The sequence below is a fragment of the Mustelus asterias genome, chromosome 10 (assembly GCF_964213995.1).
Source record: "Mustelus asterias chromosome 10, sMusAst1.hap1.1, whole genome shotgun sequence".
Taxonomy (NCBI): Eukaryota; Metazoa; Chordata; class Chondrichthyes; order Carcharhiniformes; family Triakidae; genus Mustelus; species Mustelus asterias.
In genome coordinates, this window is record NC_135810.1 from 102,465,983 (window position 1) to 102,492,569 (window position 26,587).

At 45.3% G+C, this 26,587-nt stretch overlaps 1 protein-coding gene across 2 annotated transcripts in view; it reads left to right on the forward strand.

Moving 5' to 3' along the window:
- Positions 1-1,567: 1,567 nt before the first annotated feature.
- anos1 (anosmin 1) overlaps positions 1,568-26,587 on the forward strand; it is a 211,744-nt gene continuing 186,724 nt past the window's right edge. The window contains exons 1-2 of one of the 2 annotated variants that reach the window (XM_078222865.1): positions 1,568-1,894; positions 24,442-24,489. In XM_078222865.1, the coding sequence (XP_078078991.1) occupies positions 1,709-1,894; positions 24,442-24,489 (234 nt within the window). In that variant the 5' untranslated portion in view covers positions 1,568-1,708. The remainder of the gene's footprint in view (positions 1,895-24,441; positions 24,490-26,587) is intronic. The other variant, XM_078222864.1, reaches the window with a different exon arrangement.

A 26,587-nucleotide genomic window follows, 5' to 3' on the forward strand; every position in this document is an offset into this window, starting at 1 on the left:
TGCTGTACTGTACTGAAGAAATACTAAGCCATTAAAGGTGCTGATTTAATGAAAAAAACTCTCAGGTGGATGCCCTTTTAATCGGAACAGGGGAATTATCCTTGGTGATTTGATTTGATTTATTATTGTCACATGTATTAGCATACATTGAAAAGTATTGTTTCATGTGCGCTATACAGACAAAGCACACTATTCATAGAGAAGGAAAGGAGACCGTGCAGAATGTAGTGTTACAGTCATAGCTAGGGTGTAGAGAGAGATCAACTTAATGCGAGGTAGGTCCATTCAAAAGTCTGACAGCAGCAGGGAAGAAGCTGTTCTTGAGTCGGTTGGTACGTGACCTCACACTTTTGTATCTTTTTCCCGATGGAAGAAGGTGGAACAGAGAATGCGGTGTCCAAGTCCGTAGTGATCTCTCAATTAAATCACTGGAACAGATAGATGATCTGGTCGTTATCATGTTGCTATTTGTGGAAGCTTGCTGTATGCAAATTGTCTGTCACGCCTCCTTACATTATAAACACGTTCACGTTTCAAAAGGACCACATTGATTGTAAAGTGATTTGGAATGTTCTGCGGTTATGCAAGGTGCTATATAAATGCACATTCACAGTGGATTTGTCAAGCACTCTGGGTCAAAACGAAGCATTGTTATACAGCCTCCTCTAAAGGCTCTTGTATTGCTTCTTCTGGGAGTCAGGGGAAACCCTGACAGAGCAAGGTTAAAAGTTGCACTGCCATTGCACTCCATACCATCCCAGGGCACAGTCTAGGCTAATAAAATGAGATTATGGGCGGAATTTTCCTGGCCTGTCTGCCACAGGAATCGTAGCAGGCAGGATAGGACCATGCAAACGTCCCTTGACCTCGAGTGGGATTTTCCGATCTTGGGATGAGCACGGCCAGAAAATCCCGTCTCTATGTGTTCTCCCCATGTCTGCGTGGGTTTCCTCCGTGTGCTCCGGTTTCCTCCCACAGTCCAAAGATGTGCAGGGTAGGTGGATTGGAAATGCTTAATTGCCCCTTAATGTCCCAAGATGTGTAGGTTAGGGGGAATTAGTGGGGTAAATACGTGGGGTAACAGGGATAGGGCCTGGGTGGGACTGTGGTCAGTGCAGACTCAATGGGCCGAATGGCCTCTTTCTGCACTTTAGGGATTCTATGAACATTGGGAAGAATTGCTTTCAATGTTTCCACTACACTTATGTACAATTTAATTGCAATATCTGTTTCAGGCTGAAGCTATAACTTTGAAACTTTTGATTAGGTTTATTTTTAATTTTCCAGAAGATCGTGTTATGCTTAAAGCTACAAAAAGGTACTTATCATGAAATAACCCATTATGGCAACTTATGCTGAGTTAATAATGAGTGGCCCAGCTAAAATGATCAGTTTAGCTTCTCCTGCGTTTTCTGCAGTGATTTTATTTGAGATTGCGGGAGTTAATGTTGTTCATCTACAGGAGCGTGTGTGTGTGTGTGTGTGTGGAGGCAGGGGCGTCCCAGACTGTCAGTCAAACGGTACTGAACCAATTGAGAGCTCTGTGTTGCCTTTGGGGGACGGCGGCAAGAGATTTTGAGTGCAGCCACAGAGAGGGATGTGAGTGTGCGAGAGTGCGAAGTGGAAGGCACTGAGAACAGGCTCACCACCTCCCCCACTTGCTAAAACATTTCAAGCAAAAGCCCACCGAGCCTTCTCCTGGCATCAGATGGCTGGCTGCAGTGCTCTGGCTGCCCGTCTGGCCCTCGTTCTGTGGATTACAGCCGGATGGAGCTGGGCTGCTCGCAAACAGGAGGAATCGCTGGCCACCGACAGTGTGTCCAAAGCCAGGTGCACGTCCCGCTGTCTGAGCCTGCACATCACTCGCCTCTCAGCCTTGTTCAAGAACTTTCAGGTAGACCACCGATCATTTACTAGCACACAGCCGCGGTGGAAGTGGCCCTCGGTGCGGGCAAGCTATCCCCTCCCAGGCTAGCCTTCTAAACACTTTCGCGAAGTTCTCATTACTTTTGAATGGTGCAGGAGGTGGTGATGTGAGGATATTCAGGTAGAAGACAGGTTCCCGGTTCCCAAACTGTTGCCAATTAAAAGGGGGTTTATTTGATCTCGGCGGGCAGAGTTTTATTTACAGGATGAATGTGGAGGGGAAACTTTGCTTGCTCCATCCCTTAACTGGAATCATTACACTTCTGGAAATGAGAGTGGAACGTTTTGTTTTGGAAAGGAGAGACTGATGCTGGGTTCTGCTTTGTAAGGTGTACTTTCCTTCCGTCAAATAACTCCTGCAAAGAACTGGTGGGACATGTGCAGATGGGAATGGTTGTCCTTTCTGTCACACCGGATGAATTGACAGTGTGTGTGTGCGTGTGGGAGGTGCAGTCACTTTATTTTGGGGGCTGGAGGGGCAGAGGATTACATGCTATTCAGCGCATCAGGTACATTATTGTCTAACATGCCAGTGCATGTACTCCTGAAGGAAGGGCTGGCATTTCCCCCCACATCCCCCCAGCATCCTCTAAAATAGTTTAACATCATTTTCAACAAAAATCCCGAGGAATGACACCTCGATTTTTAAAAAATGCCGGAGATATTGCTGTTTGCCCCCGGGTTCTGACCCCTTCTCAAATAAAAAGCGCTCGCAATATCAGCCGGTTTCCTTTCCAACTTACATGGTGCTTCAGTATCGGGGTTCCTTTTATATTCTTCAGCTCTATGTGTGTGTGTTGAGGGGGGGGGGGGGGTGAGGGGATACTCGGCTGCCTGAAATGCAGCGCACTGTTGTTAAAGTTCCATGTTTCAGCAGCCGGAGTATCATCTGTCACCCTTCCTGTAATTGTGATTTGTCGTAACTGAACTAAAGGGTAACACAGGCGGGAGAAGTGTGTCTGTGTATGTATGTGTATATGTGTATGTGTGCATATCTGTGTCTGTGTGTACTGTGTCTGTGTGTGTGTATCTCTATGTGTGCATCCATGCTTGTCTGTATGTATATACGTGTTTCTCTGCGTTTCTGTCTTGTGTGTCTGTGCGCCTATCTGTATGTCTGTGCGTGTATGCATGTGCATGTCTGTGTGTCTGTCTGTGTATACGCGTGTCTCTGTGTGCTTGTCTCTTTAAAGTTTATTTATTAGTGTCACAAGTAGGCTGACATTAACACTACAGTGAAGTTGCTGTGAAAAATCCCCTAGTCGCCACACTCCTGCGCCTGTTCGGGTACACTTAAGGGAGAATTTAGCACGGCCAATGCACCTAACCAGCACCTTTTTTCGGACTGTGGGAGGAAACCGGAGCACCCGGAGGAAACCCACGCAGACACGGGGAGAACGTGCAGACTCCTCACAGACAGTGACCAAAGCTGGGAATGGAACCTGGGTCCCTGGCGCTGTGAGGCAGCAGTGCCAACCATTGTGCCATGGTACCATAAGTCTGTGTATGTGTGTATATCTGTGTGTGTGTGGGTGGTGTGTTATGGGGGGGGGGGAGGAGGGGGGCTGATTTCTAAATGACACTGAGTCACTGGAGTTGGGTTTTTAACCTGCAGTCAGTTGTTCATCCACACTCTGCAGGGGGCATTCCAATTATTTCCCCCACCTTTACTGAGAAATAACAGCAAACACAAGTGTTGAGTTAAAAAAAAAACCCTGAGCAGGTCAGGCAGCATCCGTGGAAGAAAAAATAGAGAGAGAGTGATAACAGACCTCTTTATGAATTAGAATCAAAGAATCAGTGCAGGGGAGGCCATTCGGCCCATTGAGTCTGCACCGACCGTCGGAAAGGACACTGTACTGAGGACCAACCCCCTCGGGCAGAAACCCAACTGTTAAAGAGAATGCTAGTGTGTATATTCCCTTGTGATTTTGGATTTTAACATTTGTAAGCACGGTGCCTAAAAAGAGACTTTTGATTCAGTTGTTTGGCGCTTCGTATTTTTCTCGAATACTGCGAAAAGTTAAAAAGAGTCCAGACTTAAGTTTGTCAAAAATGAAAAAGAAATTTCAGCAGAATAACTCCTGGTCGCGCTGTAACTTGATCAATGCAGAATGGGCAGTTGAAGCTGGATGGGGAATTCTCAGAATGATCTCCACTAATAGCATTGCTTTTGGGGGTTACTGTTCTCCAGCCCTGCCCCTCCCTGCAATCGCCTGGAAAACCCACACTGCCAAATCTGGGCATTAAATCAAAGGGGCGCCGAGAATCTCCAGCAGGACGCGCCCTGTGGGACCCCCGGCTTCTTGTGTTCTGATGTTGCAAGCATGCTTCACATTACAATTCCCCCAAAACGATATTCTGCGGAATGCAGAGTAATAAGAGGCACAATGGGTGAAGGCATTGCACAGCCCTACACACACGTGGCTCTGTTTATAAATTGCAGCAGGCAAGCTCTGAACTCAGAGAACTCAGGCTGATATAGGATCGCTCCCCTGCCTGCTTTACACTATAATTAATCCTTTTTAAAATTACATGTAAGGGGTGACTATCGATTAATTCCACACAGCAGTGTTACTGGTGTTTGTTAAGGGAAATAAATAAGACAAGCAAAGGTTTGATTTGATTTAGTATTGTCACAGGATGGCACAGTAGTTAGCACTGCTGCCTCATAGCTCCAAGGACGGGTTCGATTCCGGCTTGGGTCGCTGTCTGTGTGGAGTTTGCACATTCTCCCCGTGTCTGCGTGGGTTTCCTCCGGGTGCTCCGATTTCCTCCCACAGTCCAAAGATGTGCGGGTTATATACGTTGGCCATGCTAAATTGCCCCTTAGTGTCCCCGGGATGCGTAGGTTCATGGGATTAGCGGGATAAATGAGTGGGGATAGGGCCTGGGGTGGGATTGTTGTCAGTGCAGACTCGATGGGCCGAATGGTCTCCTTCTGCACAGTGGGAGAATATTCCTTCATTGTACATTCCTTCTACATGATTCTGTGTATTTGTATACAGTGGAAAGTATTGTTTCTTGCGCGCTATACAGACAAAACATACAGTTCATAGAGTACATGAGGAGACGGAAAGGAGAGGGTGAATAATACTTTACACAGCCTCTGGAAGATAAAATAAAAGCAGAAACGTGCTGGAAGGATTCAGCAGGTCTGTCAGCATCTGTGGAGAGAGAAGTGGAGTTAATGCTTCCAGTCCAACATGACTCTCCATTGGAATTCATATTGGACTCGAAATGTTAACTCTGCTTCTCTCTCTCCACAGACCTGCTAAGTTTTTATTTCAGATCCCCAGGATTTCACTCTTACGAAGGGAGATAGGCCACTCGGTCCATCGTATCTGTGACCAACCTCCCACAACGAATCCCAATCCTCTTAAATGATCCCACTATTTGTTACGGCGAGAGGCTTTCTAGCACTGAAATGGTTTGAAATATTGCTAACTCGCAGAATGAAGGTGACGCGAGAATCCCTGTGGTCTCCTTGTTGGAGGGGAACCTTTATCCATAGGGAGGTGGGGTTTTTCTGGCACTTATTTTTGACTTGACCTCAGGGCAGGCTGCTGTTCTAGCTGGTAAAACCATTGATCCGCCTCGTTAACCGGCTTGTGGCCAGGAAAGGTTAAGTTCACCAGCGAGCTGAACAAATATTGAAAGGTAGCGTCTTACAACAACATGTCACAGCAAGTTCCTGTTTTCAGGACATCAAACCCTGGAGCCTTTATTGACCCTGGGCGGCCCTCGTGGCCATTTAAGGTTCATTGCAACCATGGACCATCCTCTCCCCACTCACCAAAATCAGCCTTTAGTGAGCGGGTTAGCGCATTTACAAAGGAATTCATTACTGCTGCGATTCTTGGTGACTTTCCTATTTGTTGTCCCAGCCCTCACCACTGTCAGTGTCAGAACCCAATGCTTTGTACCTTGTCCTGACACATTCTTCCTCACACATCATCATGTTTCCTTGTCCCACCACACAAGCATCTCCATTCATTCACCTCCCATCCTCACCCCTGAGCCCTTACTGACTGCCCCCCTAATCTCCCTACTCCCTCCACAGCTCTTAGCTTAGTGACTGACCCCCATGCCTCATAACCTCCCCCTTAGCTTAGCGACTGCCCCGACCCTACTCCCCCCCCCACCAGCTCTTAGCTTAGTGACTGCCCCACCATGCCCCGCAACCTCCTCCCTTACCTTAGTGACTGCTCTGACCGCTACTCCCCACTAGCTCTTAGCTTCATGACTGCCCGCCTACTCCCTACAACCTCCCCCTTACTTTAGTGACTGCCCCCCCCCAACAGCTCTTACCTTCCTGACTGCCCCCTTATCCACCCTCCCCAAACCCTCCTAGTTTTTCTGACCGGCACACTTTGCCTATTCTTCCTTTTCAGCTGATTCTGAAACACAAACTAAGAGACTGAGAGATCATTCACGGTCAATGTAATTTTACCTGAAGATGAAATTCTTCACCCAAATAAAGAACCCAGCCTCTTATTCCCAGCTCACTATTCTGCGGTGAACCTGTACTGAAAGAATTCTCTTCCTGTATTTCTGTGTAGAGGTGACTGATATCGGGGGAGCTCAGTGGTTGCTGTGATCATGACTGGGCTAAGGCAAGGACAAAATGTGACTCTTTAAGTTGAGACATCCTCTGGGGTTAATTTGACCATTGCTCAGGTAATCGGATGGACGGAGTGAGTAATGTTTAACAGCAGATTGGAGAGATAAGCACATAGTTAAAAAGAAGTGAAGTTTAGTTATTAGTCAGAAGTCAGGCCTACGTTAACACTGCAATGAAGTTACTGTGAAATTCCTCAAGCCACCACAGTCTGACGCCTGTTCGGGTCAATGCACCTAGCCAGCACGTCTTTCTGAATGTGGGAGGAAACCGGAGCACCCAGAGGAAACCCATGCAGACATGGGGAGAATGTGCAAACTCCACACAGACAGTGACCCAAGCCAGGAATCAAACCCAGGTCTCTGGCGCTGAGGCAGCAGCGCCAACCACTGTGCCACTGTGCCGCCAACGGCATTGCACCCAACAGTTAATGAGTATGATTTCATATGTGTGGGGGTAGGGCCTGTGGGGGTAGGGCCTGGGTGGGATTGTGGTCGGTGCAGACTCGATGGGCCGAATGGCCTCCTTCTGCACTGTAGGGTTTCTATGATATAGAACGGACACCAATACTCACAATCTGTCACACATCAATCCCTAAATATTCAACACCAGCTGAAAGAATGAAAACATTTTTATGTGTGGGTGATCCTTTACAGCACTGTGTGGATTCATCCTGCAATATTAGAATGTCATTATTTTCTGTGTCTTTCCTGGAGAGGGAGCTAGATTGCGGTTGTAACATACTACAACCTTTCTTTTAAGACACACAAACTGTTAGCTGCAGTAGGTTAGTCATTTACTAGGAACGATCCATGAGTGACGTATGCTGTATACAACACGTGCGATTCACCGAAGGTGACAGAAATGAAATCATCATCAAGAAAGCAAAAGTAGGTTGTATTACTGGTGGTCAGTGTGGCTCACAGTTTTAAAACATCTCAGAGATTCATTTCAATTAAACTTACATGTGAACAATAAAGGCTGACCTCCAAACAATAGAACTTAAGATTCAAAATGCTAAGCGTACCTATCAAAGTATTCAGTCTGATATCATAGCACGTCATAGAGATATGCAGCACGGAAACAGGCCCCTCAGCCCCAATCGCACAGTGGCACAGTGATTAGCATTGCTGCCTCACAGTGCCAGGGACCCGGGTTCGATTCCCAGCTTGGGGCACTGTCTGTGTGGAGTTTGCATGCTCTCCCTGTGTCTGCGTGGGCTTCCTCCGGGTGCTCCGGTTTCCCCCACAGTCCAAAGATGTGCAGGTTAAGTGCATTGGCCATACTAAATTCTTCCTTAGAGTACCCGGAGTGTGGCGACTAGGGGCTTTTCACAGTAACTTCATTGCAGTGTGAATGTAAGCTGACTTGTACCACTAATAAATAAACTTTAAATTCATCCATGCCGACCAGGTTTCCTAAACTAAACTAGTCCTATTTGCTTGCGTTTGGGCCATATCCCTCTAATAGAGTCATATCACAGTCTTTATTAGAATTATTTAGATTTCTCGCATCCTCTTCAGAGGCATAGAACATTGTTCTATTGATATTTGCTAATACTCTAACCACATGGCTGTTCTTTATATTTGAGCTGTGAACAGTAGGTAGAAGTCTAGTACCTTGTAGGTGATTTGACTGTGCAAAGCATCTTCTAAACATGTTTCTGTTTTCACTCAACATCTGCAGAGGCATGATTTCAAGCCTGAGTCCCTGGCCAGTGGTCAGGAGAAGAAACTCTTTCTCGTCATTGCCACCAGTGCCCCAGTTGGACACACTCTCAGCTCTGAATCAGAAGGTTGTAGGTTCAAGTTCCACTCCAGAGGCAATCTAGGTTGATATTCCAGTGTCGTTGAGGGGTACTGCACTATTAATAGTGCCAACTTTTGGATGAGACATTAAACAAGCCCCCATCCTTCACCTTAGGTGGATGGAAGTGAGCCCATGGCCATCACATTATGTTGAAGACTTTGGCCAGCATCCTGGCTAATATTTACACCACAACCAACATTGCAAAATGTTATCTTGTCATTATCTCATTGGTGTGACTTTGCTGTATGTCATTTGGCTGCCATGTTTTCTATACTGGATCAGTGATTATCAATGTCCTCGCAAAGCTGTGTCAGTGTATGGCGGTGCAGCAGTTGTGAAGGTATCACGCAAGCCACCCAGAAGCTCGATATACCCTTTAACATAACGCATGTAGCTGTAGAAAATAAAAGGTATGGTGCATTGAAATAATCAGGCAGCATGCAACAAGGACAATCATTGATGGTTATACTTCAGAAGTATTTAGTTGGCTGTAAAGTGGGATGAATGATGAAATATAAAGTCATGGAAGATGCTATATAAGTGCATCTTTCCTTTTTGTTCAGAAGAGCTGAGGTAAAGTCAAGAACACAGATTAGCAATCCAGCTACAATTAACCAACTCCACATCAGCTGGAGACCAAGTCTGCAGTCGTGGGCAGCAAGGTGACACAGTGGTTAATACTGCTGTATCACAGCGCCAGGGCCCCGGGTTCAATTCGGGTCTTGGGTGACGATGTGGAGTTTGCATATTTTCCCCGTGTCTGTGTGAGTTTCCTTCGGGTGCTCCGGTTTCTCTCACAGTCTAAAGATGCGCAGGATAGGTGGATTGGCCATAGTAAAATTGCTCCTTCGTGTCTCAAGATGTGTGGGTTAGATGGATTAGCCATGAGAAATATGTAGGGTTATGGGGATAGGGCGGCGGGAGAGGGTCTGGGTAAAGATACTCTGTCAGAGAGTCAATGCGGACCTGATAGGCCAAATGATCTCTTCTGCCCTGTAGGGATCCTATGATTCTATGATCTTTCCAGTTCATATAGCTTGGTTCCAAACATATCAGTCCCTATACCAATAAAATAATTGGTGAATCCTAGGCTATTTCTAATTGTCATCAGTATATGTTGAGAGCATCATATTACCACCCATTTTAATAACTGCCAAGGTAAAACATTTATCATTTTAAATAAATGTAAAGAAGTGCTGATGTTCCATGTTCCTTTATTTTGAGAGTTGAGTTGCCACACACCAATTGCATGTATGTTGTAATGAACCATGGTGGTGTCATTTGTGTTGTAGTAGCAATGTGCTGTATAACTACCAAACATATAAAATATGACCACTGTGGGAGGGCAGGCTCCTTTATATTAAAGTGGTGAACTGAACAGCTTGTGTTAATTTACATTGAAGTTTTCACAAATTGCATTTATTTGTGTAGCTGGTGACATAGTGAAAAGGATCGTGTGGATATGAATAATTCATTTTTTAAATTAAGTTTTGAAAAAAAACACAATAATCACATGTGATAATTAGTGCTTTAACCACTCTGGGGAGTGATATTGATTTACTGATGAAAAATGAGTCACACAATAGATTTACCCATGTGCGCATTGTCAGTGAGTTATAGGGTCTATTATTCATAAACGAAAAATCAATATCACACTTGCGATGACCCGTTGTCCTCCAATTTATCAAAGATTGTCGGGGGGCTTTTCCCGAAATTACAAGTCCCCCTTAATGATCATTGAAACTACGCACCTCCGTTTTGAGAATTAAGCCTTTTGATTCCCATGTACCTCAAGGGATCTGGCTGGTTAGTTCACATGATAGGAGAGAGGCATGACACTTGATTCTTTTAATTGGCATTTCTTCAAATATTTTCTGAATCATATGTGTGTGATTTTAACCAAATAGGTAAGATGTCATTCAATAGAATGTAATTTTCAACTCATCATAAATTGCAGTGTTGGTAAAGACTCCTCCAGCCCAGCAATGGTCGTGTTCTATTTGAATCTTTGGCCTCTCCATGGAATACTAGCGGCAAGTTAAGCAATGTTACTGCTGTATGAATGCTTCATATTAAGCAAATGTTACACTGATTAAATGCTTTTCTGTTTTGATGATTTATTATTGGGAAAATAGAGGTAGATTGGGCAGCATGGTGGCACAGTGGTTGGCACTGCTGCCTCACAGCGCCAGGGACCCGGGTTCGATTCCCGGCTTAGGTCGCTGTCCGTGTGGAGTTTGCACGTTCTCCTCGTGTCTGCGTGGGTTTTCTCCAGGTGCTCCGGTTTCCTCTCCCTGTCCAAAAAGACATGCTGATTTAGTGCATTGGCCATGCTAAATTCTCCCTCAGTGTACCCAAACAGGCGCTGGAGTGTGGTGACTCGGGGATTTTCACAGTAACTTCATTGCAGTGTTAATGTAAGCCTACTTGTGACACTAATAAATAAGCTAGAAATTTGTTTTAGATATGTTATTACTGAGCGGAGAAATTCCTCTTATTATTCCAACTTTAGCGCTGTTGGAAAGAAGTGAATACTTTTCTCATTCATAAATGAACACTTTCCTCTCCATTTGTCCTCTATACCTTTCATCGCTTTGTCTCTTTTCGGTCTCCACCTTGTTTCCTCACCATCTTTTTCTCTTGCCCAAAGCCTTCACTTTTTTTTAGTGTTTTCTTCATTTTTCTTTTTTGCTGTCCTTTCCAGAACCACAATCTGTCTGGAAGTTGCCGTCATTACTTTAGTTTACTATTGCTATGGGAGACATCCTGTCCTAAGAACAAAGAACAGTACGGCACAGGAACAGGCCTTTTGGCCCTCCAAGCCTGCGCCGATCATGTTGTCCTATCTAGACCAACCGCTTATATCCCTCTATTCCCGGCCTGTTCATGTGTATATCCAGTTAAGTCTTAAATGTCACTAATGTATCTGCCTCAACCACCTCATTTGGCAGTGCATTCCAGGCTCCCAGCACCCTCTGTGTAAAAAACTTCCCCGCACATCTCCACTGAACCTTTCCACCCTTATCTTGAACTTGTGCCCCCTTGTAATTGTCATTTCTGCCCTGGGAAAAAGCTTCCAATTGTTCACCATATCCATACTCTTCATAATTTTATAAACTTCTATAAGTTGCCCCCTCAGCCTCGGTCTTTCCAGGGAGAACAATCCCAGTTTATTTAATCTCTCCTCATGGCTTACACCCTCCATACCAGGCAACATCCAGGTAAACCTTTTCTGTACTCTCTCCAAAGCCTTTTGGTAGTGTGGTGACCAGAATTGGACACAGTATTCCAAATGTGACCTAACCAATGTTTTATATAACTGTAACATAATTTGCCAACTTTTGTACTCGATGCCCCGGCTGATGAAGGCAAGCATGCCATATGCTTTCTTCACCACCTTTTCCACCTGTGCTGCCACTTTTAAGGATCCTGTTCCAGATCTTGCACCCACCAAAGCAAATTTGAGAATAACGACTCTTTTATTGTGCTAAGCAAAGTCTTAAGACAACAACAATTGGAGACTGCAATCCTTCGATCAGTATGCATCTTTTCAGTAGAAACCCATTAAGTGGTAGAGCGGTATGTAAAGGGTTTTCCATTCTGTCTCTACTGAGAATGAACGTGGTGCAGTGTTCCCTAATTATCAGGCCCTGCTAAGGGATCTTGAATAGTGATTCATAGTTATTTCATAAAATGTGCAGTGCACTCTTGATTCATGAGTAATTCAGAATTCTTAAACTATTTTTGTCTGAGGTAGTTGAAACAGGAAACTTTGTCAGCGATGAGTGATGTTCGAGGTTGCCATGCAAGCTGCTGTTCCATGCTTATGCACTTTAAATAGTAGATTCGGTGGTGTAATGTGCGCATCCTCCAAGACTGTTCACCTTTGTGTGACGATTGTCTCACCACAGTAAAAACGACACTGCTGAATCATATCCGAGAATCTTTATATCTGAGATATGCTTCCAAGCAATGGGAGTCTGGGAGCTAATTTGTGAATGAGTGCGACGGAGATATTCAAAGTACACAGGGATGAAAAAAGGATGACATGCCTGATGATTGATAAATGGCTACTTGACTGAGATTACCACTAACTAAATTACGTTCATTTATGTTGCTCTTTCGGTAATGTGACGTGGCAAGGGTATTCTTGTCAGTGAATTAATATTGAAAAGTAAATTGCATGCTGTAGGAGAATGGAATGGACAACTCTCAGACCTATTTGAGTAACATGATAGTTTGAAGGTTTAAATAGCTTGCACATCCTTGTTTTCTAAATTTTCTGTTTTAGAATCCCTACAGTGCAGAAGGAGGCCATTTGGCCCATCGAGTTTGCACCGACCACAATCCCATCCTATCCCTCAAAAACCATTCTGCTAATCCCCCTGACACTAAGGGGCAATTTAGCATGGCCAATCAACCTAACCTGCACATCTTTGGACTGTGGGAGGAAACCCATGCAGACACGGGGGGAACGTGCAGACTCTGCACAGACAGTGATCCAAGCCGGGAATTGAACCCGGGTCTCTGGTGCTGTGAGGTAGCAGTGCTAGCCACTGTGCCACCGGTGCCGCCCACCATTTCTTTCTGCTCCTGAATGTTCTTACCGTTCTCCACATCCTTATTGAGATGTAATCAAGACTCTCCATAATATCTGACTCATTCTTTTTGAAGACCTTACACTGTGGCCTTCCTTGCCTTCCTTTTCTTCAAACAATTGACTGGCATTTTAAAACCCAAGCTATGGTGCAACATAAATTCAACATCTTGAATCACTTCAGGCTTTGCTCATTCACCTTTTAATCGTGGTGGCGTCCAGGTTAGTGATCCTTCCTCCTTCAATTAGGTTTCTGAATAAAACATTTGACTAGCCTATTTTTTATAACGATATGTTACATCTTATTGCAGTCGTTTTAATGAATTAACTTTCCAGTTCTTTCACTTGATAATATATACACATGTGAACCTTGCGTGTTCCCTGTTGTATGGTGTCGTCTGAAAATTAATGATCTGTTTTGAAGACCCATCTGTGCATGCGTAAAGGGGAGAAGTGTGAACAAGTCATTTGGCAGCAGCAGATTGGATTTCTGTTTTTAGTTACGTTTGCAACCCGTTTTCTCCTTGTTGGGTAGCGCAGTGCCATTATTCTCAGTCACCTCAGGTATGTGATGGTTCTTATCTTCGGGGGGAGAAGGGAAGGCGATGCCTTCTGTTGCATTCCAATTCCTGTGGGAAGCTTACACTTGGGTGTCCACTCTTCCTCTCTCCACCCTTTGAAAGTGGCAGGAAGCCAACAGGCTGGCTTGTAGTCAGATGCACAAATACATGGGCCCTCTCAGCACCAAATGTGGACCTGATGGGTTGCCTGGCTTATGTAAAGGTGGAGTCTGGCCTGAAAAGTGACAGAATATGTTCCTTTCACTCACTAGCTCGCAAGTGACTATATACCTGTGGACAAAAATCAGAACTTCTTTCAAATGTCACAGATAAATGCGTGTGCGTGGATGTGTGTGTGTGCGTGTGTGTGCACATGTGTGTGTGTGCGTATGGGTGTGTTTGTGCATGTGTGTGTGTGTAATAAAGAAAATGGCAATGTTGCTTCTGATCATTATTATACGTAATTATGAACAAGTGCTTACTGTGACATTGAGTTTTGTTTAAACAAAGTAAATTTGTTCATTATGATACGACTTGCATGGATGCCGAGTACGGACTTCCTACCTCATGCTGTTGTAGGATTTGGAAGAATTATGAGAGATTCCAAAATTAATGGAAATTTGATTCCAGCGTCAGGAAAGGGTTGATTTGTGGCCCCTCCCTCAAATATCAGGGAATGTGTGTGCCCAAGGCACAGCACCATCTGTCCCCATGTGATAAAGTCTAATTAGTGACTTCTAATTTGTTCAAGAATTGAGAATTCCAAAATTCATTGCGTTTAACAGCCTTAGAATTCACCAGAAAGAAAAGATGTTTGTCCTATTTGTTGGGTTGGATTTGAACAGGAACCAGGGGTGAAAAGTATGTGTTCCCCAGTCCCCTTTCTGTCCTTAAACAGGGAGCTGTGGAGACACCTGAAACATCATTTGTCACCTTCATTGCATGACTGATATGGTTTCCACAGGCAAAATGCCATGCATGTTATATAGACTTACCTGCTGCGCCAAAGCATGTTTAAAAATAAATACAGTTCTTTATCACTGTTCCATTGTTGTGTTAGTGCTAATTAAAGATTAAAAAAAACAGAAAGCAGAACAAAAGGCACGCAAGTAAAGCATCAGTTTGCACAAGAAAATAATCACTGTCACTTCTATTGAAAAGCTTGTTCACCCAATACTTATGCTAAACTGGACAGTTGAATCTTTTAAGAGTGTTAAGTCTATTGCATTTTGATATAAGCCTCCCTCTACACATAGGTGGTTGATGCTTAAACAGTTTAAAATACTAGAAAGGGCACTTTTTTCCTGGTACAGTGGACACAACAAGTTATATTCATAAGGTTGTCAGATAAGCAAAGATACATTGCAGCCACTCTGTAGTGCGGTGTTGTCTAGACAGCATTTTTTATAAAAAAACTTTACATCCCTAAAACAATGGGAAGCTTGAATCATTGACATGGGTGGAGTTAAACAGGAGCTGAGTCATAAAATGTTTAAAGCTATCCCCAGTACTTCCACCGTGGTGGTGTTAATGGAGACCCTTGTTTCTATTCAAAGCACTGTTTCTTTTCAACGCTACAAAGCTTTAGTTTGAAGAGAACATCTACTTGAAGGCCTTTTTGTTCTCTGTCCACTCTGCAGTGTTTACCAAGTACGCATGATCAGATAAAGAAAGTATTTTGCTTGCTGGAGGATGTTCTAATTGAGAGGCTACTGTATACTTGAAGTGTGTTGAAAATGATCTTGCTAAATTAGGCTGTCCCATTGTTTGAAAAGAAATTAGAGTTCCACGAACAGTCATTTGATGAAATCACGAATCTTGACATATTGGCTTTTGTAAAATAGGCTACTGTAATGCCCAAGGATTTTTGAAACTACCAACAGAAGAACCCCCAGGGAATGTTATAACTGGTGCGGTCATGATTTTTAATAGAGAAACAAAGGTGAAGACATCAAGAGTGGGGTGAATGAGAACTGTGGAATGAAGGAGAACAAAATTCTTCCAGTATACATATATTTTATTTGTGATATAGCACACGTTTTAAAAGTACTTTGCACAAAGACTTTATTGTTACAGGTGCTTAACGGCTCGTTTATAAACTTCATCAGGATTTCAAGTCTTATTTAGGTTCAGACTAATATAGGATTGAAATTCCTAATACTCTGATGATTTAAATATCCACATGACAGCACATCTCAAATGTTAGAAGCACGTATTTCCCAGTTGTTTAATGTCACTAAATTACATAGGGAAATCAAAGTCTGCATCCTCTGCTGAAGTCTTTTTACCCCAGAGGGTGGTGACGGTCTGGAATGCGCTGTCTGACGTGGTGTCATAGAATCCCCACAGTGCAGAAGGAGGCCATTCAGCCCTTCGAGTCTGCACTGACTGTCCAACAGAGCATCTTACCCTGGCCCTATCTCCATAACCCCCACATATTTGCCCCACTAACCCCCTAACCTACACATTTTGGGACATAAAGGGGCAATTTAGCATGGCCAATCTACCTAACCTGCATATCTTTGGAGTGCGGGAAGAAACCAGAGCACTGGGAGGAAACCCATGCAGATACGGGGAGAACATGCAAACTCCATGCAGTCACCTAAGGCTGGAATTGAACCCAGGACCCTTGCAATGCTAACCACTGTGCCACCGTGCTGCCCATGGGTGGTACAGGCTAGTTGCCTCACATCCTTTAAAAAGTACCCAGATGAGCACTTGGCACATCATAACATTCAAGGCTATGGGCCAGGTGCAGGTAAATGGGATTAAGTGGGAGGTCAGATGCGTCGGTGCAAACCCGATGGGCAGAAGGGCCTCTTCTACACTGTATGATTCTATGATTCTTAGTAGTTCATCTCAGCTGGTCCCACGTTGACCTCAGTGCCTTCTAGGCTGAAGGGGCAAAAATTAGTCAAGCAGCCTCCCCTCTGATTACTGTCCAGTGGCCCACACCTTGAAGGTGTGTCCACACGCGGACTAATATTGACAAGGACAATATCAGAGTCAGCCAGGGTACTTTCCACTGTCAACATCCACGACCTAGGCTTGTGTGACATGTAAGAAGGCTGCTAACACCTACAAGAATAGTACAACAGCTTGTATTTATAAAGCACCTTTAATACAGCAGAACGTTCCTCGGTGCCTCTTAAGAATATTATCAAACAAAATTTGACACAAACCACATCAGGCAACCTAAAGCTTGGTGAAAGAAGTAGCTTTTAAAAGAAGGGGAAAGGAAGTGGAGAGACAAAGAGACTTGGGGCGGAAGGAGGGCGGGGGGGGGGGGGGGGGGGAGGGGGGTGGATGTTCCAGAGCTTAGGGACCAGGCAGCTGAAGGTAACAGTGCTGATTAAAACGAGGGCTGCTTATGAAGCCTGAATTGGAGTGCCGATTTCTTTTGATTTGATTTATGATTGTCACATGTATTTGTATACAGTGAAAAGTATTGTTTCTTGCGCACTATTCAGACAAAGCATACCGTTCATAGAGAAGGAAAGGAGAGAATGTTTGTGTTACAGTCACAGCTAGGGTGTAGAGAAAGATCAACTTAATGCCAGGTAGGCCCATTCAAAAGTCTGACGGTAGCAGGGAAGAAGCTGTTCTTGAGTCGGTTGGTACGTGACCTCAGACTTTTGTATCTTTCTGGCGGGATTGTAGGTCTAGAGGGGCTTATAGCAATAAGGAGGGGTGAAGTCATAGGGGTATCTGAAAGCAAAGATAGGAATTTTAAAATTGTTATGTTGCTTAACCAGGAGCCAGTGTAGATCAGCGAGCACAGGTGTGATGTGTGAGAGGGAGTTGGAGCAAAGTAGACCACAAATGCAAAACCGCCCTGATCTGAGCTTAAAATAATGGCTTTATGGGCTTGACTTTGTCACACTCAAGGCTGTCAGTCACAAATGTCAGGATACTGCATGACAGATCACACATATGGGATGGAATGTTCCCATCCCGCCTGCCTCTGGAATCGTAGCGGGCGGGACACAGACCATGCGAAGGTTTGTTGACCTTGGGCGGGATTTTCCGGCCATGGAGTGAGCGTGGCCGGAACATCCTGTCCACGATCTTGAAAGTAAATGGTTGTGCTTGATTCTTCCTTAGAATATTTTCAGTATGATTTGTTTTGTTTTCCAGTGAATGCCTTCGGTGTGTTTATCAACCAAACTACCATTAAACGGAACCCATTGAAGCAAATTGGAACTTTCCAACGATAAATTATAATAAAAGTCCATGATATTTGCTTTTACATCATGTCAAAAAATCTTAAAATGCTCCTTAATTTTTAAATGCATTGACTGTTGTTGTGAAGGAAAGTACATAGGCCATTCTCTAGTCTCAACCCTGGAATTGCCTCCCTGGGCTTCTCTACCTCTCTCCTCTCTTCTCAAACCTACTCGCCAGGCAAAGCTTTTAGTCATCTCTCCTGTTATTTCCGGGTGTGGATCGCTATCAAACTTTGTTCGGTAATGCTTCTGTTAAGTGCCGAGGGACCATTCACTGCGTTAAGGGTGTTGCATGAATGTAAGTTGTTGTTGTATCCGCAACGTTTCGCAGACATCAGCGGCATGAGAGACCAGTCAAAATTGGTACTTTTGATTGAGTAAATCATGCTGGTTTTTTCAGTGGGAGTTGAGAGAAGACACTCTGTGCATTGCTGAGAGCACCAGGGGAAATCGCATTAAAAACCACTGGGCGGGGCATATCTCCACTGGAGAGGCTGGCAGCATAACACTGAGCGGGCCACTGCGCATGCGCTGATCTGTCAGCGCCGAGATCGGCGCATGTGCAGTGCCCCCTGTCTGCTGGTTTCCCCATTGCTGGCCAGTCCCGCAACCCCTGCATCACCCTGCATCTGCATTCTACTCTCGTTCTATGCTTCTAAAACTTAATTCTAATTCTTCTAAACTCTCTAACAATGCTCTAATTCACCACATGCTGCACTCTCTCATTTCCTTGTCTATGAACGGTATGCTTTGTCTGTATAGCACGCAAGAAACAATACTTTGCACTGTATACTAATACATGTGACAATAATAAATCAAATCAAATCAAATAAAGTGATAAGGATCAGACTGTGTGCTCTTTATGTCAGAATAACTTTCCAGCATTCCTGGTCTAGTCTGATCCAGGAAAGATGGCTACATGAACATTGGCACTGTACTCCAGCGATAATTACAGCAAAGAACAAGGAAAGTTAGGGAACAAAAGAAAATCTCTGCATTCTGATCAGAAAGTATAATAGCAGAACATAAGAACTTGAGAAATAGGAATGAAAAAATGTGTTTGACGCTGCAAACCTTCTCTGTCATTCAATTCATTTCGGCTGATCACTTACCTAAATATAATCTCCTCACAGTAAGTTTTAAGTTTATTTATTAGCGTCACAAGTAGGCTTACATTAACACTGCAATGAAGTTGCTGTGAAAATCCCCCAGTTGCCACACTCAGGCACCTGTTCGGGTACACTGAGGGAGAATTTAGCATGGCCAATCCACCTAACCAGCATGTCTTTCAGATTGCGGGAGGAAACCAGAGCACCCGGAGGAAACCCACGCAGACACGGGGAGAACGTGCAGACTCCGCACAGACAGCGACCCAAGCTGGAAATCGAATCTGGGTCCCTGGCGCTGTGAGGCAGCAGTGCTAACCACTGTGCCACCGTGCTGCCCTAATCCCAATCTCGCTTAATTTCTTTAATGTCCAAAGATCCATCGGTGAAGATGGACAACTTAATAGCAGTGACTACTTGTTGAATACATCTCACTAACAATGAATATTTTCAGATATCAAAAGCACTATGTGCACAGTTGCTAAGCTGTTCGTGACAACAGAACACTTAGATCACAACAAGTTGACCTTTAACTGATGCGAGTGATGTATATTTTCCTTTGGCTGAAATACTGTTCTCATGTTCCTTTGCTTCTTGTGGATTGAGAAATAACTCACTCCAGATATCAAATGACCAAGAGGAGAAGCTTTCATCTTTCCAGCCGCTCCTTCTGAAAGGTAGCTCACTTTGTCATTGTTCCTGAGTAGTTGTGTTTGAAATATGTCGGTAGATATCCAACTTTCACCTACCACCTGCATTTTGACAATCAGCCATTCTATACTCACTTTTATGTCATGGCTTTATGACATTTTAATAATATTTGTCCCTTGTCAATTACCTTTCGTCTTTTCGGGCACAGTATTTAACTATAGTCCAAAGATGTGCATGTTATGTCGATTGGCCATGCTCAATTGCCCTTTAATGTCAGGGGGACTAGCTAGGGTAAATGCATGGGGTTATGGGGACAGGGCCTGGGTGGGATCGTGGTGGGTGCAGACTTGATGGGCCGAATAGCCTCCTTCTGTACTCTGGATTCTATGATTTCATAGGAAGCTGCAATTTTCATTCTCGAGGTCATCTCTCCACATGTTCAGTACAAACAGCTTAACATATAGAATCATAGAATACCTACAGTGCACAAGGCTATTTGGCCCATCGAGTCTGGCAGAGCATCCCTACCCTTGTAACCTCCAGATATTTACCCCACTAATACCCCTAACCGACACATCTTGGGACACTAAGGGGCAAATTGACATCAATCCACCAAAGCTAAAGTTTAAAGTTTATTTATTCGTGTTGCAAGTAGGCTTACATTAATACTGTAATGAAGTTACCATGAAAATCCCCTAGTTGCCACACTCCAGCACCTTTTCGGGTACATTGAGAGAGAATTTAGCATGGCCAATGCACCTAACCAGCAGGTCTTTCGGACTGTGGGAGGAAATCGGAGCATCCGGAGGAAATCCACGCAGACACGGGGAGAACGTACGGACTCTGCATAGACAGTGACCCAAGCCGGGAATCAAACCCAGGTCCATGGCACTGTGAGGCAGCAGTGCCAACCACAGTGCCAACGTGCTGCCCTGCACATCTTTGGAGTCATGATGTGGAGATGCCAACGTTGGACTGGTGTGGGCACAGTAAGAAGTCTCGCAACACCAGGTTGAAGTCCAACAGGTTTATTTGGAATCATGACCTTTTGGAGCGCTATCCCATCATCAGGAGAATCATCACTCAGCTGAGGAAGGAGCAGCCCTCCGAAAGCTCATGATTCCAAATAAACCTGTTGGACTTTTAACCTGGCGTTGTGAGACTTCTCACTGCATCTTTGGACTGTGGGAGGAAACCAGAATATCAAGAGAAAGCAGACACAGGGAGAATGTGCAAACTCCACAATCACCCAAGGCTGGATTTGAATCCGGGTCCCTGGCGCTGTGAAACAGCAGTGCTAACCATTGTGCCAGCATGCCACCCTAAAATATAGTATGATTTAAGCAAAAAAAAGTCACTTTTTGAAAAGATACACTTGAGGTATGTGAAGTTGAAAACGATTGACCTGTGTGTTTCTGACAGGAATGGTGTGTAGCAGGAGACCCAGATGGTTTTGTTCAATTATTCTGTTTTTGCTAGTTGTGGGATGTACAGTTGAGGCAAGACTGCTCTTTGGAAACGCATATAAGACATTGTGTGATAATTGGGAAGGGACTCGTGATAGGATTGATCATAACATGTGGTTTCAGGAATGACAGGTCTTTTCTCATTCCACACTTTCTTAACATGTTTAAGCTCTTGCGACTCAGAGCTTCCTGGATTTGTTATGATCAATATCAAGACCTTCCATTTTATCTCCCAACAAAGGCATTGGAAGCAAAGTACTGTTTCACAAATCACTATTAAGTTGTTGAGCTGCATTTCAGAATGTCCAAGATTGTTAGATTTGCTCAGTTTTTCAGGGCAATTGTACACCTCCACCCCGCAGCCCTTAAGCGATGCTACAGCACTAGGTAATGTAAAGCTTAGTGGGTGGGGAAATTGGGAAATGGCATCCTTGAGGCACCCAGACACCAATTAGATTATAAAATGATGCAGTAATTAAAATTAAATGCTCTCTGGAAAAATGATATGTTGGGAAAATGACTCAAAATGTTCCATGAGAAGCTGTGCACAATAGCTTCAGTGATTGATTGTTTTATGCCTTCTTGAGTGGGGTATTATTAAAATGTCTTTCAGAAGGCAGTTATGGTCATGCTGTATCAGAGCTAATGATGTTCTGACTCTGTATCACAGCCAAGTGATACTGATTTATCTTCATAATGATGCGTTTGAAAGAACTGCTGGTATATTTTCATTACCTTATGATTCCCAAGTAGAAAGTGATTGGATGTGCTGCATATGTGAAGGATGTACAACTTAGAGAGACTGCTTACCAAAATGTTGCACTGTACTGAGTCACAAAATAAACACATCTTGGGGCACTAAGGGGCAATTTAGCATGGCCAATCCACCCAAGTTAAAGTTTAAAGTTTATTTATTAGTGTCGCAAGTAGGCTTACATTAACACTGCAATGAAGTTACTGTGAAAATCCCCTAGTCACCACACTCCGGCACCTGAGGGAGAATTTAGCATGCTTAATGCACCTGACCAGCGCGTCTTTTGGAATGTAATCTTTTCTAAACCTGTAGTTGTGTCAATTTTCCCTAACGATCCTCATCAAGCTATAATTGCAGGCATACAATCTGCTCTTTGGGATCTAACTTTTATTTCTGTCCCGAAACTGTGCACATTCATAGAATCATAGAATCCCTTCAGTGCAGAAGGAGGCCATTTGGCCCATCGAGTCTGCAGTTACTTTCCAATAGAGCATCTTATCCAGGGCCTATCCCTGCAACTCTTCATATTTACCCCGCTAATCCCCCTAACTTACACATTTTGGGACACTAAGGGGCTACCTAGCATGGTCAATCCAACTTACCAGCACATCTTTGGACTGTGGGGGGAAAACGGGAGCACCCGGAGGAAACCCACGCAGACACTGGGAGAAGGTGCAGACTCCTCACAAACAGTGACCCAAGCCGGGAATTGAACCTGGGTCCCTGGCGCTATGAGGCAGCCATGCTAACCACTGTGCCACCGTGCCACCCAAATTGATTGGTATTTGCTCCTGAGTGGCAATTAGGGGTAGTGATTCTTTCCCTCCCCCCTGGTGAATTTTGTGGGGCTATTTATAGGCAATCCCAATTTTACCATCATTTATTTGTGTTACTTCTTTTGCAGCACTGCCTGATTTGACTTCTTTTGCCCAAATTGATTGGTATTTGCTCCTGGGGCCAGCAGTGGGCATCATTGTGGGTGAGACTGGAAAATTTGGAGAGAAGCCAAAAGGCCATTGACTTTGGGTGGAAATTCGAAAACCCCATTTGCCACTCAGCTGCAGAAATGTTCTGGCTAATTATAATGCCCCTCTCCCCACTGTTGCTCTGGCTGAGAAAACATTAGATGCAAATTAGTGTTGGCGATAGGGTCTCTCCCTTTGGGTAGAGAACTGGCAGGAGCCCCAGATCTTCTCCACTGGGGAAGTCCCAATGGAATCAAGTATCCTGGCCTTCCCTGAGATTCAAGATCCTGGGCACAAAACCCCCGCCCTTGAAATCTGCCAGGCAATCAGAGCTCTCCATTACCCATCGTCGCCACTAGGAGCAGTGGTTGCTGCGTGCACCAGAGGCTTGGAACGGTCGAGGTGCTGAGGCCTCAGCTGTGTGAGGACAGAATGGAAGTCACGGAGTGGGGGGAGGGGTTGGAGGAAAGAGTGGGGGGAGTAGATCTCAGCAGCCGCCCCCCTTCCCCTCTTCAACACCCTTTCCAATGCCGAGTCCCTAGATTAAGCACTTAATGCCTTTGAACGAGGGAACCTCTCCTCCCTCCCCGCTCCCTTCCCTCCACCCGGGGGTCCACTTGGATTTGCCTTCCAGGTTCCTTGTGTGGTGACTTCCCCTGAGAGCTGCTGGTTGAATACCAGCAGCAGTGGGAGATCCTCAGGTGGGCTTTAAGTGTCCGTCTAAGGGCTTCAATTGGTGCATGGGTAGGAAGGCTTCCCGCCAGCCTTCTGGCCCGGGATTTAACTGGGCAGAGGCAGGGTGGTGGCGTGGCGTGGAAAGGGGGCAGCATGGTGGCACAGTGGTTAGCACTGCTGCCCCACAGCACCAGGGATCCGAGTTTGATTCCCAGCTTGGGTCACTGTCTGTATGGAGTCTGAATGTTATCCCCATGCCTGCGTGGGTTTCCTCCGGGTACTCCGGTTTCCACCCACAGTCGGGAAAGACGTGCTGGTTAGTTGCATTGGCCGTGCTAAATTCTCCCTCAGTGTACCCGAACAGGCGCCAGAGTGTGGCGACTAGGGGATTTTCACAGTAACTTCATTGCAGTGTTAATGTAAGCCTAATGACTGTGATGCTAATAAATAAACTGGTTGCCATCACACATTGACCCACCCAGTTCAATGCCCCCGTGCTTCCAAACTCTCCGGTGGGGCAGGGGGCATTAAAATCTACCCATCAGGTTCAAACCCAGGACTTAGCTGACCCACATGGCCCAGTGAGAACAGCAGGCAGATGCTTGTGAAAGTTTGCTATATCAGTGCTAATGAGAGTACAAACAATTATTGGTAAAGTCCCACTTCCACTTCTGCACATTTGATTTTAAGCTCGCCTCACACCGCACCGCACCCCCCCGCACCCCCCCCCCCCCCCCGCCCCCCCCGCATCCCTTGCCCCCCTGGCCCCCATGATCACATAACAGGAACATTGGATTCTGTAAGTGCAATGTTTTGTTGCTATGTGCTTGGGGTGGGTTTGGAGGGGGAAGTGACGTTGTGAGAGAGGAGAATTTATACCAGAACGTGAATTTATTTTGCAGAATATTCAAGATAGTACCCGCGGAAACTACCAGCATGCAGAACTGTTAACAGAAATTATTGCAAGGCTGAGCTCAAAGAAGTAGTTAAATACTGTGTAGGCAAACCTAATTCCAAAATGTGTCACGGATTCAAAATATAAAAAATCCTGCTCTTGTTTTAACATTTCCCCTTTTTCTTTGCAGAACAATGGGTCCCTGAACTGGTGTCAAAATCACAAGCAATGCTCAAAGGTGAGTGCACCACAAGCAAGATGTATGATATGTGATGTGTGATGTAGGACTTCCTGCATCCAAATTAGTACAGTGAATATAACGAGCAATTTAACATGCATTACACAAGAAGCACGTTTAGTTGGAGCTAACCTGGCACTGCCCCATCTCTCTCCTCCTCTCTAAAAGACACTTACTTGCTTGTGTTGGGGCTACCCAGCGCCCAGTCAAGCCAATATTCTTCCTGACACAATGGGCCCGATTTTACCATCGAGTTGCACCCGTTTTCGGGCGCAAAAACTTGGTAAAGTCGGGCGTGAGGCGAGTAGTATGATCTGCGCCCGCCTCCGCACCGGTTCTCCCTTTACCAAGGGCTGAAAATGGCCGCTGTTGGGACCGTGCCTGAAACGGGTGCGATGTCTTAGTGCAATGACTTAATGGGCTGGACACCCAAATTTACCGGCATTTCCCCCTTTACCACTGCGTTTGCCCGCCCAGATTCGGCGCAAAACAGACATGGTCCGCAAAGATCTGATTCAGGCGCAGCAGCTTCTGAGGAGGTAAGTTCAGAGCGTCTGGCGGCTCTCTGTTTCAGATCGGTGGGGTTGAGGGGGGAGGTGGGTCAGATGGCTCCACTCAAATTGGTCGGGGGGGGTGGGGAGGAGGGAGGTGGGTCAGATGGTTCCACTCAGATCGGTGGGGGGAGGCGGGGGTGCAGGGGGGGGGGTGTCCGCTGCTACTCTGCCTCTGCTCAATGAGGGGGGAGGGGGGGTCTGCTGCCACTCTGCGTGTGATTGGTGGGGGGGAAGGGGAATTCCGCTGCTACTCTACGTGTGATCGGTGGGGGGGAAGGGGGCAGGGGGCCGTGATCGGTCTGGGTAGTGGGGGGGGGGTGGTAAGGGGGTCATTAATGTTGTGGGGGGTGGGGCAGTGTCTGTGGGTGCCAGGGGGGAGGCATTATCCGGCCTGGGAGCGATGTGGCAGGGGAGCATTTTTTAATCTTTTTATTTCTGCGCATGCGCAGTTGGAGGCACCGATCGGAGCTGCAGCGTTTTGGGCACCTTAAGCCCCGCCCACAGGCTTCTGCGATTCAGTCTCGCTGATATTATTTCAGACAGAGTGCGTATGGGGGCGCCTGAGAACGGGTCTAAAAGTCAGATCTGAAACACTCCCAGTTTCAAGTCCGCCCAGCACTTAGAATCAAAATGGTAAAATAGGGCCAAATGAGTGCTGCCAGGTTATCTGACTGTGGCCAGAAACTGCAGCAAAGTCTACTCTTAGTCTCCCCAGCGTCCATGAAGCTACATTTCCCAGCAGGGTTTTATCGACTCCTACCTATGAATGAGAACCATTGCTGATATTACTGTCCCTGCCAGATGCAGCGTTGCAGAAACTAATGGCAGCTCCTCCGTTAGCAATCAAACTATCTCTGGGGCATTGAATATGGGCCCTTCCATAACGGGGAATGTGTTTACAATCTCAGACACGGAGCGAGGACCTAATCTCAACATTTGGGGGGATAAAGAGTATCAGGTTTCATTTTGCGAATCTCACTCGACCCTTTCTTTAACCAATGATATGGTTACAGAATTAGTTATTGGTGAAATATGTTTCCAGAATTAAAAGATTTTTGAGGGGGGGAAAAATAGCAACACAAGCTCCTCAAACCAAACAATTTAAATTCATTCGAGGAGCGGCAAAGATCTCCATCAGTCGCTATTTGTCTGTGTTTCCCTGGTAAAGTGTCCGACACCTTTTGTCCTGATCCTCGCTGACTCTTTGACCCCAATAGATCACACAGTAACAAAGCCCATATCTTCCCGGTCAGATTGTTGTTCAGGGCTCCCGGTGAGAGGGGACAATGTGCTGGCATCATCCAGGGTCAGGACGACACTAGAAACTGCAGGCTTCAGTTGTTTCTTTCACACTGATACAATGGGGAGGATTGCCCTTCTGTAGCTCCCGAAGATTATTTCACTCAAAGACGCGAGGAATGAGTGAGGACAGGCTGTCAGCTTCTTTGTCTTCTCATCAGTTGTCTAGCACATCAGTGACAACAACAGAAGGGCTTGAGATTCAATCATTTGAAGCAAGTGCTTGCACTTTGAAGCGACTCGAT